This window comes from Heptranchias perlo, chromosome 36, assembly GCF_035084215.1.
Source record: "Heptranchias perlo isolate sHepPer1 chromosome 36, sHepPer1.hap1, whole genome shotgun sequence".
Taxonomy (NCBI): Eukaryota; Metazoa; Chordata; class Chondrichthyes; order Hexanchiformes; family Hexanchidae; genus Heptranchias; species Heptranchias perlo.
In genome coordinates this window covers 7,376,455-7,391,501 of record NC_090360.1, presented here as the reverse complement: position 1 = coordinate 7,391,501, position 15,047 = coordinate 7,376,455, and the positions used below count along the sequence as shown (strand labels likewise).

Below are 15,047 nucleotides of genomic sequence, written 5' to 3'. Positions count from 1 at the left end.
GTCTTGTGCAGAAGAAAGTGTAGAGAGCCCCCCCCCCTTATCTTTTCATCTCACAGTACGACTCACCTATTGTGTCATTCACATTGAATGATGTTATTGGAGAATTTTACTCTCAAGAGGCTGAACATATTTTCTGAGATGCAACATCCAGTGGATTGAGTTGTTTTGGTGTAAATTTTGTGGTTGATTGTGATGTAGTACTTTGCAAGGCCTTAAACGCTCTCTCTTATATATTGGCTGGGCAAACTAATTCTATATGAAACTCTCCAGCCTAACATAATCAGACATGTGCCTGGACTTCCTCACTCAACTGTGAAGTAAAACCAAAAAAAAAAAGCAAAAAATCAATGGCAAGATAATTAACTTCCTTGATCTCCAGTAAATTCAATCTAAGCATCTCCATTCCAAAGCCAAGCATTTAATATAGGGCCTTTATCAGCAGGGTACTGCAGTTTTGTTGTGTACTTTAATCAAAAATAATTGTGTATGTATTCAACACAGCACAGAATGGTTGAATAATAAAGTTTTTTTTTGTCGTCAACAAAACATCCATGCAAGTTTCCTACCACAGACAGCATTGAATACTACCTGTGTAGCCTTTACAGAAAAAAAAAGATGGGGACTGCACATAAAAAGAACAGATTTTAAAAATATTAACAGATTACGAGGAAGACAGGAACACATGGTGCTCGGTGCAGCAACCTATATTTTGCACGAGCTGATCTGTAACACTGAAAAATGTGTCAAAGCTTTAACTATCCCAGCACTTGGTGTCACTGGAATCTGAATATATAATTTTTTTTTAAACAATTGAAAACCCTTTATGTATGAAAAAACATTAATATTGGAGAAACAAAGGCAAAAAAAGAAACCCAGATAAATAAAAACCACAATCTATACAGGGCCGATGTGGTATTCTCACTGTTCCAGAGGCAGGAGACAGAACAGCTGGACAAGTGTCTGTGTGGAGTTGTTTGTCCGTCACAGTCCAGCTCTAAATCAGGCCAGTTTACCCAGTCATACTGTATCTGGCAGCACACTTTTTTTTATATAAACACACAATTAAAGACATGTACATGAATAATAACTACCTCATAGAAAAGTTTTTTTTTTGGAGGGGTTGGAGAGGGGGAAGAATAGGTGCTTGTGAAATCTGGCATCTGATGTCAGGTCATAATTCACAACACCAACAAAATTGAACCTATTGGTTTCCTGACATTTAAAACCTTAGTTTAAAGAGGAATGTAGCAGTAAAGAGTACAAGATCAGTGGTTTAAAAGGGTGGGCCGGGGGGGGGGAATAAAAGAGAAAAAAAAAATTAAACCTAAATCTGCACAAACCAACAGACATCAAGGAGAAAAGGTAGCCATTTCCAATGAGATTCTTTGCCACAAGTCCTTAGTTTGACCCTTCGCTCGTTTTAAATTCTGAAGTATCTCGTTGAACTGCATCATCCCGACTGGCGTTAAGCAGAACGCGCTCCGTGCGCTGCGGATGATGTTTACGAAGTCATCGTAATCCGCTGGTGCAATGTGGTACAATCTGTACTGGATGCACTGCGAAGAGATGCGACAGGCAGAGATTTTTTTTTAAATCCATACTCAACACAAAAAATACAACCAATACCTTCTGTATAAAAAAAAATACCAGCCAGTGAATGACTTTCTGGAAAGTCTGAAAGCAGTGTACACTTCGCAAGAAGGAGGCCATTCGGCCCATCGTGCCTGTGCTAGCTTTTTGGCACAGCTATCCAATTAGTCCCACTCCCCCTGCTGTTTCACCATAGCCCTGCAATTTTATCCCCCCCAAATATATTGAAAGTTATTATTGAATCTGCTTCCACCACCCTTTCAGGCAGTGCATTCCAGGTCATTATAACTCGCTGCGTAAAAAACAAATTCTCCTCATCCCCCCCCCACCCCCACTGATGCTTTTGCCAATTATTTTAAATTGGTGACCTCTGTTTATTTTAATTCTGCTCCTGATAATTCCAAGTAATTTTTTGCACTAAAAATATGAATTATCCCAAAATTTGAATTAAGAACAGACTGATCTCTGTTTCTAAAAATACATATAGTATGAACAATGTCTTGAACAAACTTCATCACCTGTATAGTTAACAATGTCTGAGGGCATCTACTGGCAAAAAAAAACCAAGTAAAACAGTATCATATAATCGACCCTACATCACCTGATCAACAGGAACACTGAATGGATAAGTTGGATTTCTTTTTCATTATATGAGTTTCTAACATTTTTATCAATGCACTCTGCAATTTTGCTCATTTTCCATAAGCACTGGAAACCAGTGTCCTTGTGTGCAATAAACCAAGGGGCTGCTATTACCATAATCAGGGCCACTGGTTCCAGAGACAGAGTAAGTCAAATTCCATTCATACAGCTTGGGATTCCAGAGCCTTTACGACTGTCCTGGAGCGCTCGCTCGGGTTTCATCCCTTTTTCAGGGTTAGGTGAGTGCAGTGAACACAGTTGCAGACTAGTTTTACAGATGGCACACACAAGTACAGAAACTACGGAGAACAGACAGAACTTCCAATTTCTGCTCAGCTGCTGCTTGTAGATGATTACGTTATTTAAAAATCTCCCAATTTTTGCAAGTCCACATTTGTTAACACACACGTGAACCCAAGTTCACGATTACTCGTAACATTTTCCCCAATTGCACTTTGTTAGTAACACCCCTTTGTTAAAGAACACACCTCTGACTCAACGAGCAATGATATGTTTTTAAAGCTCACATCTGTGCATGCTTATCATCTACTAAACCTTCTGTTGTCACGTTGTGTGTCAACTTTTTCCCATTATAAATGACTTATGTCCACATTTATAATGGGAACAGCCTATGTAAACTGGTCCTGCTGTAATTACACCCTCCTGGCATTGGTGGCACAACAGAATCTCAGCTTCGCTTCTCTGCCTGAACTACAGAGAAACTCCCGATGCTCCAGCCAAATCTACCTCTCTGCTTTCCAACTCGCTATAATAGAAAAATCCAAGTATCATATAAAAACGAGGACTTTAAAATGGTGACTGCATGCCCTGGTTCAAAAAACTCTCGCACTCTTAACCCCACTTCAGCTGAAGACTACACTTGGTCTCGACTCCTCGTGCAAAATCACAGCAGGTCGACTAGTAAATTATATTTTTATTCATGAAATGTTACCCATTTGGTTAGTTTTAATGTTACCTGCATGTACGCTTGCTGGCATCGCTGAACAAGTTGATGGAAGGCTGGGGTTCGAAGGTGAGCATGTACATGAGCAGGATTAAGGCGTTGCAGAGCCTCCATGATTATCTCCTGCAGTACAAATGGACTCAGGACTCCTTTGGCTGCACCCATGCAGAACTGATAGACATAGTTCACACCTGGTAACACGAGGCAAAAAACATCTCAACTGGGGCCATAAATATAAGATAGTCACTAATAAATCCAATAGGACATTCAGGAGAAACTTCTTTACCCAGAGAGTGGTGAGAATGTGGAACTTGCTACCACAAGGAGTAGTTGAGGCGATTAACATGGATGCATTTAAGGGGAAGCTAGATAAACACATGAGGGAGAAAGGAATAGAAGGATATGCTGATAGGGTTAGATGAAGAGGGGTGGGAGGAGGCTCGTGTGGAGTATGGACCTGTTGAGCCGAATGGCCTGTTTCTGTGCTGTACATTCTATGTACCTCTAGGTAACTGGCAGAAACGAGCACACAAAAGTCAACATCACAGCCAGCAGCTATGCTATCCCAGTAATGTCCTGCAGCATTTTACTGCCTCAGCAACTTTCCAATATACAAACGGTCGGGGATATGTGCAAAACTAGGTTAAGGGATATATCAAAAGAAAACATTTCAAACATTTTTTTTTAAACATAGTCTTTTTTGCTGAATACAATGGAACCTACAAGACAATGGCCCATCTGCAAAATGAATTTATCAGGTAATTACTGTGAAAATTCTCCTATTATCCTGACGCTTCGTGTCGCGGGTCTGCCTTGTAGAAAGCGCAGTTGGAACCGTCTACTCACAATTGCTTTTCAAACTACTTTGTTACGGAGGATTTTATTTTCCACTGTGCTTCTTCCTGAGCGTGAAAATTTCAAACCTCGCAGCCACGTCATTCTATAACCAGTTAGAATCATACAGCACCGAAGGCGGCCATTCAGCCCATCGTGTCTATGCCGGCTCTTTGAAAGAGCTATCCGATTAGTCCCGCTCCCCTACTCTTTCCCCCAAAGCCTTGCAAATTTCTCCTTTGCAGTTGTTGAGGTGTGTGAGGTAAGCTCAGTATAGGAGACACTCCCCTTTTCCCACCCTATGGAGAAATCAGTAGCCTTCGCTCAACCCCTCTCTACAATGCCAAGCGGCAAACTCAAGTGCGGGGGAAATTAGGAGTGAATGGTACCAACCTAACATCACGGCATGAATCTACAGAAGATGCCTGAGGGTGAAAAAGAGGGGTAAGGGGGTCGAGGCAAGCAGAGGGTACGCGGAAAGAAAGATGAAGAAATTAGTGGAATTTACCCAGTGATACAGACCTCCAAGGTGGAAAAACCTAATATGTGGGCAACGGGTGTTTGTGTAGAGGGTGAGGTTGAAGACAGTGAGGAGAATAATTCGGAACCTTACATAACAGATCTCCATAATAACCATCACAGTCTCAACAAATCCTTCTAGATGTTGAATATATGAACAGAGTGTGGGAATTAAAAAAAAACACAGAACATCAGGGCCGTCAATAAGTGCATTTATGCCACGCAAAATCACTTAGACAACACAAAATTATGCTAGTTTTTCTTTTAAAAGTCTATTTTACCGAGCAAAAAAATACAATCCCGTTATCTTTTGTGCTGGCACTGGATATACTAGTCTGGATCCATGGGTAATATTTACACATTTGACACACACTTTTAAGTGTCAGTTTGACTCCGTTGGTTGCATCCTCGCTTCAGTCATAAGGTTGTGGGTTCAAACTCCACTCCTGGTCCCGAGCACTTTATCAAGGCTGATATTTCAGTGCAGAACTGAGGGGGGGTGCTGCATTGTCAGAGGTGCCGTCTTTCGGATGAGACATTAAACGAAGGCCCCAAATTGAAAAGGAGTTCTCCTGGTATCCTGGCCAACGTTCATCCCTCAACATACACCACCAAAAAACAGATTAACTGGCCATTCATTTCATTGCACCTAATGGGTTAATTTTATTTTTATTTTTGTGCTTTGAGTCCCAAATCCTGTAACTGTATCGGTTTTGTATTCCAAATTGCAAGGAGGGTCAGATCCGATTTGTTTTGAAAATTCTCCTTACCCAACCTGGTTGCTAATCCTAAAAGCCATTTCACATCCTCTGTGTAAGGTGGGCTCCTGGAGAAGTAATTGTTTGGGTGATCGTTATGAGCTCTTCTACCAAGCATTTCCAAAGCCAGCATTCCTGTAAAGAGCAAACGACAGCTTCAGAACTACCAGACATTTTTGCAAAAGAGAAAAATAAATTTTAAAAAACGGTAACCGTGAAAAGCGCAAGTAAAAACAGTGATGAATTCACAATGAAGTACAATCTTACTGTCAAATTATTAAGGGCATTACAAAGGGGGTGAACATTGAGACCTTCAGTGTTGGTGACCAGTTCACAAGCATAGCTCAAACCAACATTCCACCAAATTAACCTGATCTACAGGAGCAACGTCCAAACTACAGCCTATGAATCACATGCAGGCCTGGAATCTGGCCCGTAAAGCCCAGTTCTACGTGTATAGGAATCTTACAACACCAGGTTATAGTCCAACAGTTTTATTTCAAAATCACAAGCTTTCGGAGGCTTTCTCCTTCGTCAGGTGAGTGTGGAATGCCTTGAACGTTACCGCATATATAGTCAGAGAACAATGCCTGGTGATTACAGATAATCTTTCCAACTGCCCGTTGTCAAGGCAATCAGACAGAGAGACAGTACATACATGACTACTGAATATACAAGCGGTCCGAACCCAAAGACATTTCTTGCTCGCTATTTTGTCCGATACAAATAGTAGGGATCTGGAGGTTTAGAAAGGGCTGTTCTCAGCCCCATTGCCTCACTGGTGGATAAATCCTAAATCAGAGCAGCAAGATTTGTTAGTATCTGAACATTGAGCCATCAATTAAGAGGGTCAATTTCAACTTTATATATGAGACTTCATGGCACACATCAAAGCAACCAAAGACGACAACAAGTTTGAACACTCCTGATCTAGAGTATCTGCTCTATATTGTTGCAGAAGTGTGAAAGTTTATACAAGTTCCTCTTATCTGAAAATTCGAAAACCCTTACAACATAAAAGTTAGCACCTAAAGACAAAGTCTTTCTTTTAATGGCATTTTTCATAATCGCACCCTGTGCGCCATCTGAGTTTTTCAAAAAAAAAATTTGAACTGGTTCAGCTGTTACTCAAAATAATGATCTTCATAGCTCCTCCTGCTTTTTGATTTCACTACTTTTTCCTCTCTCTACCCCTTTCTTTGCCAAGCTCCAGGTGGGCAACGTAGCTCGCAGGACGCTGCCACACCACTCTGTAACTGGGCATAGGGAGGTAAAGGCAGAGGGCTTGGGTTGAGTCTCTTAAGGTTTCTATGTCCTGCTTGGTGCCAGAGACAGGGATCAAGGGTGGTGGTGGTGGGGCGGAGAAGTCTCTCACTCCCCTTTGGTGCCTTCTTCAGAATACCAGATTCCCACTGTGGAGACAGCAAGTGGACACTCCCGTCACACCAAAGTGACTGGGGGTGAAAATAAACCCGAGAAGTCAGCTTGGACCAAGCTCCAAGGAGGCGGCAGATGTAACAAGTCTTGCCGTAAAAAATTACCCTCTTTAAAATAACACAAAGAATACTGAATGGGGAGGGAGGGGAGGTGGGTGATTGAAAGTTTTATGGAAAGATGAGCTGGTTGGGCTATACAGCCTCCTACATCTGCACTTTGACTTTTTACTGTTATCTTCACAAAGATGGAAAGGCTAAGACAACTTTGGTTTTTGATAGAGGGGTTTTAATAGAGTAGATAGGGAGAAACTGTTTCCAATGGCAGGAGGGTTGGTAACCAGAGGACACAGATTTAAAAGGACTCGGGGGAGGGGATACAGTGGAAGAGGGAAAGAGCTTTTTAAAATCAAGAAACCTGTATGAAGGGTCAAGGCCCATGACGAAGGATGAAGAAAACATTGTGGTTGAAAAAGAGCAGAACATAAGATGGGGTAATTCAGAAATTGGTGATGAGGTGACGCCAAGCTCAAGGCCGAGGGAGGTGAAGAGTTTGGTAGACTACACACATGCCCTCTTGATGTAGGATTATTTGAGCGTACACTTACCAACCCGATAAGCTGAATGCAGGTAGTGCAGTCCCTGAGGGCTGACTGGTTGAGAGTGCTGCTCATCTTCTGTTGGGAAGGTCGGGGCTACTAACGAGGGGCCTTGTGATGTTAAGGAAGGCATCGATGCTCCTTGAACAGCCTGGAAAGTGGTTCCAGCCTGCACACTGGCAACTGGAGAGAGAAAGACCCAACTTAACCATTGTCTTAAGCATATAACCAGGTATAACTCTAAAATAAAATAGTCAGGGGTTAAAACTGCAGTCAGATACAGTGCAACACATACATCTCTCACTTTTATCAGTTTAGGGGTTCATAAAGTTTACAAATGGCATTTAGCAACTAAAAGGACAGATGATCTACTCCATGTCTTACTCTCTCCAAGCAGCTGTTGGTGGTGATCAGCCTTCAGCTTTAAGAATAGTGAGTTTGGAAACCACATATGTGAACTGGCTTTACAGAAAGGTCCCAATTTTTTTCTTTTTTTAAAATAAAAAATAATGATAATTTTATTTATTATTGGTGTGTCTAGCTAAGTAACGTCACAGGAGCCTTTAGTTTAACCTAAAGTTTAGTAAAGAGTCATAACTGCGGCATGTTGAACAGCAATGGTGTGACGTAGGTCAAGAAGTTCCCACCGCAAATTCCTCTTCCAATTGGAATGCTCCTCAAAATCTACAATGCTTTTGAAACCTTGTTAAAATTTATTAAGTGGTGCAGGCAAACACATTGATCCTGTAGTACATGATTTTGGTGCAGTAGTATATACAACAGGGGCTCCTGCCTACAGTGCTGTTAACTATTCGCCCTCGACATGGGTCAGTGGGGCACAGATTACTTTAAAAGCCACTGAATGGAGCAGCCTGTTCCTGAGCTGGGTGTCGGTAAAATGGCTGAACTTCTAATTTATCTGTAAAAAGCAGCCAACATAAAGATCAAGTCTATATCATTACTGGACTATTTATCTGTCGATTTAGGTTGTGGTTATGCTATAGATCTCAGATCAGTAGCTACAGTATTGATTTATAAATGGCACTACTTTATTTCGAGTGGCAGGCTATAAATCCAACGCTTGCGGTGAGGAGAGCACTCTGGTCTTTCTGCTTATAACCATGTGCAGTGCTTGGCTCCTGACCCTTGAATTGTAAACGTATTGGTAGCATGGGTGAGACTGCACATTTGAAAAGTTTAAATCTGCTGCAGTTTATTAAATGCCCAAGATGACCCAGGGACGCTCGGCATCACTTTTTAAACTCGGCTCCATATCACACTGCTTGTATTCCATCGAGCTTCCAACAGCCTCCTCCCGGTTTGGGGGGTGGGGGGAGAGTTACACTGCTGAATTCTGGAGTCAGGTCGGACCCGACTCCTGAACTACATGGTCACCTTTATAATGCTGCGGAGCAGAAACTGTTTTGTAGTACTACAAAAATGTCAGTATAACTACACCCCTTAGATTAAGGAAAGGACAGATAATAATTATGGATTAAAAAAAAACAAGTTTTACATTTTAACAGATATCCATCTTAAAAAAAAAAGCTGAATTTTTTTTTTACAATAAAATGCAGTGAATTCCCGTTGCTGAATTTGAAATTATAATGCATTTTAGTCTACAACTTGCATTTATATAGCACCTTTAATGTAGTAAAACGTCCCAAAGTGCTTCACTGGTTAGTTCAATATTCCCTAACTATAACAACACTCATAACACAAGTGATTGTAGGTTTTGTTGACGCTCTGGAGAAAGTCAAACAAATCATTAATTTGGTTCACTCGACAATGGGAGTCTTTGCCTGCAATACACCCCGAGCAGCAGGATGGAATATCGTTTTGTGTTCGAATTTACATTTACTTAATTCTATTCTTCAATTGCTGAACATGTCTAATCATGCAGCTAAATGGAGACAACATTTTTAAAAAAGTAGTATTTTGTTCTTACGCTTTTGAAAATTTATCAGAGGCAAAACTTTACAAACTTGCAATATTTCCAAATATTTCCCCTCGACGCCTCTTCCCGCTGGAGCCTGGCCTTCACCTGAATGTGGTTGTATATTTGAGATCTGTACAATGGGACACCAAATGCTGCTCCATCGATGACTGTTCCATACTCAGTCATCAGAGGGAGCACTTGCCACAGAATGAGAAACTCTAGTGTGAGTTTTTCTGATGTGCTGCTCATAACTACTACTTTAGGGTTTCCACTCCTGATGAACGCTCACCCCTAAACCCAGTGCAAATGAAACGGTGGAGGAGGGGGGGGGGGGGGTGGGGGGGAAATCAGAATGCTGAGCAGCACTCACCACCACATGGGGTACAAAGCATGTACTTTAACGCATTATTCTACATTGTCGATGATGAAGGTAGATCTGTAGTCAATCAAAAGATCTCACGTACCTGCTACAGTTGACGTCAGAGGCAAGCTCAGATCGGACTGGTAGGGGTGCACTGCCATTGGTGTCATAGGGGTCACAGGCACCCCTGTGAAGGTCACCGGTGCAGTAGCCATGGCTGGATGGGTCGTGGTTGCAACTGTATAAGGATACTGACCGCCAATAAATGCTGGGTGCACACCCTAAACAGATTACAGATCAGTAAATAAGTACACATCTTACTTTTATTGCCTATGATTTAATACCAGCAGGTTTTCAGTTTGATTAGTAACATGCCCTAGCTCCAACTGTGTTACCCTCTAACATCGCAAGATTCAGGGTATTTCTTATTTTCATTCACTTCTTTAATTAATCAAGATAGATACAGGAGAAGGCAGCCCTTCACAGCTTATTTAAACAGTTGAACTCTATTCCTGCCAAGCATCCAATTCCTTCTTAAATCATTCCATGGTTACTTTTCCTCCACTATTCTACCCAGAAACCCATTCGACGCGTTGGTCAAACAACTTCCTGACATCAGCCCAAATATTTGTGTTAAACTAGTTTGACCCTTTGTCTCTCCTTCCTGCCACCCCCACCCAACCATTAATCTGTATAATAATCAGATAACACAACACACACCGGGCAAATAGTAATTGACGTTTAACCCACAAAGATGATATTGGTTGAGGGACCAACGTTGGCCATGACACAACTTCTTCTCTTCGAATAGTCCTCCCAAACAGCCAGAAAAGGCTTTGATTTCATTTCTCACCCACCTCCAACAGTGCAAGACACCCTCAGTACTACGCTGGAGAGTCCGCCTAGATCATGTGCTGAAGTCCAGGAATGGGCCTCTGACACAGAGAGTTACCAACCGAGCCAAACTATTTTCCCACCCCAATCCCAACCGATTTATGTACCAAATGCTTCAGCTTTGTTTTTCTCTGCTTTTCTTTTTTAGTTTCCCATCAATCTCAACGCTTAAAGTCTTCGGTGGTGTGTACAGGTTAGGCTGACTTCAAAAATGGAGAAGAGAACTTAAAAAAAAAAAATAGCTGCCTCAGCCACAAAAATAAACAAACATATGCAAAATGTTATATTACCGAGGCTAACTATAGTGAACACATGAAAGAACTGCAGCATTAGCAATGTTAAATAACAAGTTCCACTTTATATAACAAAGGGGTTCCATGGGGAGAAGTGGGTATTGGGCAAACGGGTGTTGGGAGGGGAGTTGGAAGTGACCAATGGAACAAAGAGATAGGCTTTGGGGATGGTTTTGAACGTGGGTAAAGATACGGCAAACTGGGAAGTAGGGGAGGGGACGGAGTTAGTTAGGGAGAGATTTATAGCTCAGTCCTGATGGTGGAGCAGAGGGTGGGGTGACAGGGCACATGCAGTGGGCCAGAGTTGGAGGAGCAGATATTTTACATTTAGTTGCATTTCCATTCTCAACTTGTAACCAATGTAAAAGATTTCAGAGGTATAATTTCTTTATGGATTATTCTGCGCAGTATACGAGCTACATTTCAAACTATGTATTTATGTTGCAATCTGATTGTGGATTTTAAATATTGTTTCCCCCCCCCCCAATCTTAGCATATTTTCATAAACCTCCCTCTATCCAACCCATTGAAATGACTCATTAAAGTACCTGTGGGTAGGCAGCTCCAGCAACAGGGAAAACAGCAGGTCGAGGGACATGCTGTATGGGATGTCCAAGATATGCAGCATTACAGACAGATGGTATATGAGTTTGAATTGTAGTGTACGGATGAGTCATGGCCGGGCTGGTTGGAAAGACCTGTGCGTGGGGGTGTGCAATTGCTGTTCCGGCTATGGTGTGCTGCTGATACATGGTGGACCCGACAGTGATGACTGGCACGACAGCAGCTGCCGTCACTGTAGCTGCCACGGTCACTGTGGCCGATCCCTCGGTTAACGCAGAATGTTCTGCCGCTCCCCTGCCCGTCTCGTGAGACCCGCGGCCGCCAACTGCCGACATTTCCCTTTGCTGCTGCGAGCCACCCGTTGTTTGCTCATAAAGCCAGTACCACTGATGAGCGACCTCAAAGAGAACCTCGGGGTAAACGCCACCTCCTTTGGCGGCTTCCTCAACGGCCATGCAAGCCTTCTCCAACATCGTGTTATCCTAGGACGACAACAACAGGACTGGCATATTGGATTGAAAAAGTCAAGAAACTTAAGACACACAAGTGAATAAAGTATTTAACCCCTCAACCTAGCAGTGAAATGGACACTCAACTTATACTCATCCTTACATTGCATCCAAGGTACTTTTGACATGCTCAGTGTTCATCGACAGTTAAACTTCCCTAATTAGCCCTTGTAACTCTATGGCAGTGTACAGGTCTCTCAATAACACGTGTTAAATATTCAACAAGGACAACAATGTTTGGAAATCTTTATAGTAAGATTTAGGGGTGACCATTGTTTCCCTTTTAAAAGGAGAGCCACAACTTACTTAGAATTGTGAAGAAGCTGAAAGGGGAGGGAGGGTAAGGAAGGAGGAAATCTCACACACATATATATCCCTCTACGTCTCTCAGAAATGTGATGCATTGCTTTGAAATGTAAATACAGCATCAAGATCCCACAAACAACAATACGAATAGCCAGTTAAGCTGTTTTTGGTGGTGTTCGTTGAGGGAGGAACGTTAATCATGGCAATTCTCCAGGTACGAGGCTTGAACGGCCAACCTTCCAACCCAGAAGAAATATGTGCTACGAAATAAACCAAGCTAACACACCAGTTTCATCACTTCAATACAGACAAAACTGCACTTGCTTAATGTAGAGTTACCACATTACAAAGATTAAATATAGCATATATTTAATAGAAATAAAAAACAAAAGTCACACTCTAAGATGCCAAAATATTGTGACTAACTATACATACCTGCTCCTTGCACTGAACCAATGCTCTTTGGATTTCATTTGGATTCAGAGCATGGGCATGGGGTAGACAACTCAAAGCCAACTCTGCTGCAGCTCGGACCATGTTAGGGTCCCTGGCACGTGACGCACGATCTGCTAAAGATGCCACTTCTGGAGGAGTTAGATGACCATCCCAACATTCAACCAAAATATTCAGTGCCGCACTACCAATCTCCATTGCCTGGCCTATTGCGTTTAAAAAGATTTAAAAACAATTATTGACATCATAGAAAGGGGTAAATTTTCTATAATGGCGAAAACTCCAATGGCTCAATGTGAGTCTAATTGAGAAGCACATCAGTTGTTTGGGCAATGTAATGCGTTAGTGTGGTAGAATATGGATTTGGGCCTCCATTTCTCCGCGCATCAAGTGACCAAATTTGAGGAGACCGACACTAAGCTACCTTTGTGCACCTCCTAGCAAAGGTGGAGATCTGAAAGCAGGTCACAAAACAGATGGCTGAAAGAAGGACCAGAGAAAACATAATTACCCCAAACACATAATCCAAGATTGGGCCGTAAAACAACCTTGTCCTCAAGTCTTTGGGGTGCGGGGGGGGGGGGTGGGGGAATGCAGGCCAATCTCCTTTTAATTTTTTTTAAAAAACACAAATCATAAATTTTGCGACTCCCTCCGAGTCTGGAAACCTTGCCATTCCCAAAGCTGATGGTCAAAAGTATAATGAGGCGTCACTAAGCACCTTTTCTCATATTTTTGGAACGGCAGGACACAGTATAATGATCAATGTCTATCTAAAGATTTAACACAGTGGACATATATACAATAACCAGACCTCCCGCAGTGCTCAGAAAATCAATAGTCATTGTGACCCTGGCTGAACTCTGATAGCCAAACATCACATGTGGGCTGGACTACAAAAATTGTACATAAATTGAAGTCAGTAAGGTATTTTTTTTTTTTCCAAACCTGTAATCCAGGAGACATGGGAAGAGTAGGTTCTTGAAAGCCAGTTTGGCGACACAAAATTGTGTAAGCCCAGTGCGTACAGCCCGATTTCAAACGCACAGAGGTGGAGATTGCGATGGGGACCCTGGTGACCTCCGCTGGCTGATGGGTGGGTAAAAATGGACGTGCTGCTGTTGCCCCCTGCTTTGATAAGGACAGTCTTTGCAAGCTCAAAGTAAAAATGGGCGGCTGCTTCAGACGGCTGGTTGGGTACATGGGGAGCGTGGCATTCTGGACGTCTGCCTTTGTATCTGAAAGAGAAATCAATAGCCCGACTTAAAACAATCACATCTAGAAGGCAAGATCAGTTTACATAGGATTCAACTCAAGTCCAATTCTTTCACCGCGTATAGAGTTATTATATGGTTAAATGCACGAATTTGAAGATTATATCCTGGAATAGGGGCAGGGAGTAGCATATTTATAGGAATGTAGGAACAGGAGAAGGCCATTCAGCCCCTCGAGCCTGTTCCGCCATTCAATTAGATCACGGCTGATCTATATCTTAACTCCATCAACCCGCCTTGGTTCCGTAACCCTTAATACCCTTGTCTAACAAAAATCAATTATGCATTTGGAGTTTGATTCACGTCAAATTAGGAAGAGGGCAGAGAAACGTTAATGGAATGGGGGTTATGTGTAGGCAGTAGGTGGGGGAGCAGATTTGATGAGCAAAACGTGCCTCTCATTCCAAGCTTTTTTATGCTCGGAAGATAGAAGACAAATGAGGAAAGCCAATTGATCCATCTTAGCTTGTCGACCCAGAAGCACCCTACAGCCTGCCCTAACCCCCTGCCTCATCACAGCATCCAAATGTTTTCTAAAGAATTCAAGGGTATTTGTCCCACCATCTTACCCAAGAATCCATTCCATATGTTGACCACTCTGAGTGAAGAACTTCGTTCTGACAGCAGTGCTAAACTTGTCTTCATAATGCCCTACGCCTCGTGTCTAGTTTAACAGCTTCGGTTGAAGGATTGTACTGGATCTAACTTTTATCATCTTATAGACCTCTCTAAGATCACCTCCCTTTCAAGGCTGAGGTTTCTCCACTTTGTTTTTTTTTCTTCCTGCTCTCGGTAAAACGGCCCTATTTATCCCACATCAGTGCCGAACTATTGAAGACCGGCTTGTGCAAGATCCCAGAGTTCTCTATAGAGCCAGGGAGGCTAACGAATGTCTCAGTTACGTCTGTATCCATTCAATTTTCAAAACCACACATGCACATATTCCAGGTAACTAAATTCTAATTTCTGTAGTATCAGATTTGTACTATGGTGCAAATCCAAAGATTTACAACTTAGGGAGACCGACAAAATTTGGGTTTCTTTAAGCACTCTGGTCAGTTCATCTTGTTACATGCAATAAGGTGACACCAAACAAAAATATCTTGTGTATAAAA

General features: G+C 42.2%; 1 protein-coding gene across 1 annotated transcript in view; it reads right to left on the bottom strand.

Annotated features, from left to right (window-relative positions):
* Positions 1-351: 351 nt before the first annotated feature.
* zswim8 (zinc finger, SWIM-type containing 8) overlaps positions 352-15,047 on the bottom strand; it is a 139,417-nt gene continuing 124,721 nt past the window's right edge. Inside the window, exons 19-26 of the mRNA XM_067972471.1 lie at positions 13,607-13,896; positions 12,641-12,864; positions 11,375-11,872; positions 9,743-9,920; positions 7,349-7,522; positions 5,320-5,442; positions 3,209-3,387; positions 352-1,556 (exon numbers count right to left, since the gene is read on the bottom strand). Of these exons, the coding sequence (XP_067828572.1) occupies positions 1,350-1,556; positions 3,209-3,387; positions 5,320-5,442; positions 7,349-7,522; positions 9,743-9,920; positions 11,375-11,872; positions 12,641-12,864; positions 13,607-13,896 (1,873 nt within the window). The 3' untranslated portion in view covers positions 352-1,349. The remainder of the gene's footprint in view (positions 1,557-3,208; positions 3,388-5,319; positions 5,443-7,348; positions 7,523-9,742; positions 9,921-11,374; positions 11,873-12,640; positions 12,865-13,606; positions 13,897-15,047) is intronic.